Genomic DNA, 4,513 nt, shown 5'->3' on the forward strand with positions numbered 1-4,513 from the left:
GCCGAGCAGGAGGAGGCAGCCCCAGAGCAGCGCTGAGGGGCGCCGAGACGGGGCTGCGGCCCCGCGCGCCATCCCTGCCGCTTCGCGGTCGCAGCCTCCACCTCCTACCGCCGGCCACCGGACCGCCCAACCTGGCCGTCACCTGGCAGGGGCGGGGCGCTCGTGACCTGCGCCGCCATTTATTAACGGAGAAGGAGCCCGCCCCGCCCCCGGACTGAAGCCGGAGGCTGCCATGTTGAGAAAGGGCAAGGGAAGCCGCCGGGGGTGGGGAGCGCGCCGCCATGCCGGAACGGGGAGGGGAAGAGAGGGCGAAGCCGCCCGGGGTCCATGTTAGGTTTGGGTTCGGTGCGTGGAGGCGTGCCGGGGTTGCGGGTTGCGCGCCGTGAGCACCGGAGTTTCGTGCGGCACCAGCGAGCTCATTGTAAAACGCAAGCGCTTCCCTCTCTCCGGGGCCTCTGGCAAGACACGTGTGTTTTCCCAGGAGCTGTTTCCCATTAAACCTCTCAGTTCCAAGCTGCCACCAGCTCAGCTGCCCGGGCACCTGCCGGGCACCAACCGCAGTTGTCCACACTCAGTCCTCAGCCCCTGCCTCGGCTGCCTCCAGATCACTGAGGCAGAGGCAGCCGAGGCGCTTTGCGTGAGGAAACTCCTGCAGGCTGCCGGAAAGATCTTTGGTCTTGCCAGGGGAGCAGGCAGTGCTGCAGGGAGCGGCCGCAGAGGAGGCTTGTCCCAGGAGCACAGCCCCAGGGCCTCCCCGGGAAACAACAGTTACCCCTGGTTGGCACCAGGGCCCACAGCATCTTCAGGGCCAGGGGAGCCATCCTGGAGCGGGGTTTGGGCTTGCACTGCTAACGAGGCAGAAACACCTCTTCTCTTTGGCAGCACTTAGTGCCGAACACCACCATGCAACTGGGTAGAGATGCATTGACAGGTTCCCATGGCTTTTACCCCGCTCACTGCCCAAGACCACTGCCCAGAAGTAGTCAGGAGATGGCGGATCACCCTATAAAAATCCCTAGGGCAGAGCTTTCTGCACACTGGCATCGCCGCTGTGCAGAAACAGATGCTGAAGAGCTGAGGGAAAATTGAAGAGTTGAGGGAGAATTGGGACACAAAGAGGAGCCGTCACTGGCATCATGCAGCCTGCTTTTCAGAGGGACAGAAAAGCCTCCATTTCACACATTTCTCTCTGTGAAGAATGTTGTTAAACCAGCCACTGCCTCATTTGACCACGTTGATGAGAAATCTAAGTATCTCAGTGATGACATTTACTGACTGGCATTTCCTGTTTCTTTTTTTAACAATACCAAACCTTCGTATAGCAATTTGCATTTTACGATATCAGGTGATACCTACTAAACCAATGTTCACACCCAAACAAGGTGCACGATGTCATTAGTAGATGCAGGGGGACAGAGTGACTTCATCCAGACCACACTGTCCAGCTTTGCATACCTGGAACTTATGCACAGGCAATACTGTTGCGATGACAGATTTACTGGTTAATTTTGGCAATTTCTTAATAGGTCAACATAATCCCAGTAGAAGAGTTCATCTGTGGAATTCATTCTCTTACTCACTCAAGAGGCTTAAAAGAGTCATCTTTCCACACTCATATTGCCATCCTATCATGCGCTGAGGAGTCCCCACCATTCTCAGCTGGTGCTGAATAACACTCTTAGAGTCTGTTTCTGTAGAAGGAATAGGTTATGATGGGACTACAAGAACTTCATTCTGGGTTAGGAATCTCAACCTTGCTTTTTATCTGCAAACTCTGTTTGTTTCTTTAACATGTGATGGGGACCCTTTGTGAACCCAAATATAACCAATAAAAATACTAAGGCCTTCAACAAAATGTTCATCCCTTCTTCTGTAGATAAGATAGTTTCCCATGTCAATGCTTTTCTATCTTAGTTGTACTTTCTCATACCACTCTAATCTCATATTAAAAAAGAACACTTGTACTGAGAGGAGTGATTGGAGACACTGGGCATGTATCTCCAATGGACATGTAGAAAAAAAAAAGGGTTGCTCTTATCACAAATAAAACTGTTCCTTAATGATGCAGTCAAGAGGTCGTGGGTCTTTTTTTTTTTTTTTTTTTTTTTTTTTTTTTAGTTTTTTTTTTTTAACATACACTTTTATTTCCAGGGATGTATGAAACAGAGTTTTTCTCCTCTAGTATCTTTTGATCCCTCAGACCCACCATCAACTGTTACAGAGTAGAGCTATGGTCAAACTCTGGAAATGCATCAACTATATTTCTGTATTTTTAATTAGGATAAAAATTGCATCTGCCTCACTGTAGTGCAGGAACCATGAACAGAAGAGCAGAACTAATCCAGCAGACATAGCTCCTAACAGTACCATGTCAGGAAAAGGCAGATGGGAAATGATAGAAAGTCTTTGTCTAACTTGTCTAACAACTTTCAGTTAGAGAAAAATCAGCTTAGACTGAAATTTATTTTAGAAATTGGTCTAACCTATTTCCCGTCCAAGCTGCTAGAAAACTCTCTCTCATCAGGCTAGTGGGAGTCATGACACCTGCTTAGGGAAGACTCCAAGTGTAGAATGATTTGATTATTTTAGGTCATATTTAGGTCAGATCAGTTATCTTCAAGATACCTGGATCCCTGAGCTGCAAGATATGTATGCTGCCTATGTAGTGTCCCCATAATTCAGGAAGAAACAGTCAATGACCTGCTACTCAACTTGGGCACTCACAAGTCTATGGAACCAGATGGGATCTGACCAAGAATTCCAAGGGAGCTGATGGAAGTGCTCACCAAGCCGCACTCCATCATCTATCAGCGGTCCTGGTCAAGGGAGGAGGTCCCAGATGACTGGAGACTTGCCAATGGGATGCCCATCTATAAGAAGTGTCCTATGGAGAATCCATGGAACTACAGGCCTGTCAGCCTGTACTTTATGGAGCAGATCATTTTGAGGGCAATTATTCAGCATGGGGGACAACCAGAGGATCAGGCCCAGCCAATATGGGTTCATGAAAGGTGGGTCCTGCTTGACCAACCTGATCTCTTTCTGTGACCAGTGATCCACCTGGTTGGATAGGCTGTGGACATGGCCTTACGTAGGCTTTCACACAGTCTCCCACTGCCTTCTCCTGGAGAAGCTGGCAGGTCATGGCTCAGACAGCTGGACTCCGCTGGGTGAAGAACTGGCTGGATGGCTGGGCTCAGAGAGTGATAGTGAATGGAGTTAAATCCAGCTGGTGACCGATCACAAGCAATGTTTCCCCAGGAGTCAATGTTGGGACTGGTCCTCTTTGGTATCTTTATCAACAATCTGGATGAGGGGATTGAAGGCACCCTCAGCAAATTTGCAGATGGCACCAAGCTGGGAGGAAGAGTTGATCTGCTTGAAGATTGGAAGACTCTACAGAGGGATCTAGGCAGGCTGGAATGATGGGCTAACACCAACTGTATGAGGATCAACAAAGCCAAGTGGTAGGCCCTGCACTTCAGTCACAACCACACCATGCAGCACTACAGGATTGGGGCAGAGTGACTGGAGGGCTGTGTGGCAGAAAAGGATCTGGGAGTGTGGGTCTAAAGCCGGCTGAACATGAGCCAGCAGTGTGCCCAGGTGGCCAAGAAGGCCAACAGCCTCCTAGCTGGTATCAGGAACTGTGCAGCCAGCAGGACCAAGGAAGTGATCGTCCGCCTGTACTCTGCGCTGGTGAAGCAGCACCTCAAATACTGTGTTCAGTATCCAAAGGAGGGCAACGAAGCTGGGGAAGGGGCTGGAGCACAGACCTTACAAGGAGCAGCTAAGGGAGCTGGGGTTATTTAATCTGGAGAAGAGGAGGCTCAGGGGAGACCTTATCGCTCTCTTACAACCACCTGAAAGGAGGTTGTAGTAAGGCAGGAGTCGATGTCTTCTGCAAAATAAATATGGATAGGACAAGGGGAAATGGCCTCAAGTTGTGCCAGGGGAGGTTCAAGTTAGACCTTAGGAAGAATTTCCACATGGAAAGAGTGGTGAAGCCCTGGAACAGGATGTCCAGGGAAGTGATGGAGTCAATGTCCCTGGCAGTGTTCAAGGAATGTATAGGTGAGGCACCTAGGGACAGGCATAGTGGTGATGGGTTTATGGTTGGACTCGATGATCTTAAGGGTCTTTTTCAACCGAAATGATTCTATGATTCTATATTGACCCAAGCGTATCAGGAGAAAATCTGTGACTGAAAGAGTCATGGTCTAGCTGGAAAGAAAAGGAAGCAAATGGCTGCATCTAATGATTAAAGTGTGGCCTGATAAAGTTCTCAAAGAAATCTGTTTATTCAATTTCAGAGCTTTTAAACTTGGCCATCAGTTTCAGTTCCCCTTAGCATGCCAGTTCTTGTGTTACCCAATACATGCATATTTGAATTGTCATTGTGTCTAGTTTCTTAGAAGAAGTGAATCATTCCAACACACACAGTGTTTTTGAGAAAATCACACCGAATACTAAATTATTCTCATCACCAAGGGAAAAGAGGATCTATGCTGAT

General features: G+C 48.9%; 1 protein-coding gene across 1 annotated transcript in view; it reads right to left on the reverse strand.

Annotated features, from left to right (window-relative positions):
- Positions 1–3,145, reverse strand: part of GALC (galactosylceramidase) — a 36,221-nt gene extending 33,076 nt beyond the window's left edge. Inside the window, exons 1-2 of the mRNA XM_026048303.1 lie at positions 3,032–3,145; positions 143–541 (exon numbers count right to left, since the gene is read on the reverse strand). Of these exons, the coding sequence (XP_025904088.1) occupies positions 143–541; positions 3,032–3,145 (513 nt within the window). The remainder of the gene's footprint in view (positions 1–142; positions 542–3,031) is intronic.
- Between the last annotated feature and the right edge of the window lie 1,368 nt (positions 3,146–4,513).

This window comes from Nothoprocta perdicaria, unplaced genomic scaffold (assembly GCF_003342845.1).
Source record: "Nothoprocta perdicaria isolate Ctin4 unplaced genomic scaffold, notPer1 scaffold_53, whole genome shotgun sequence".
Lineage (NCBI taxonomy): Eukaryota > Metazoa > Chordata > Aves > Tinamiformes > Tinamidae > Nothoprocta > Nothoprocta perdicaria.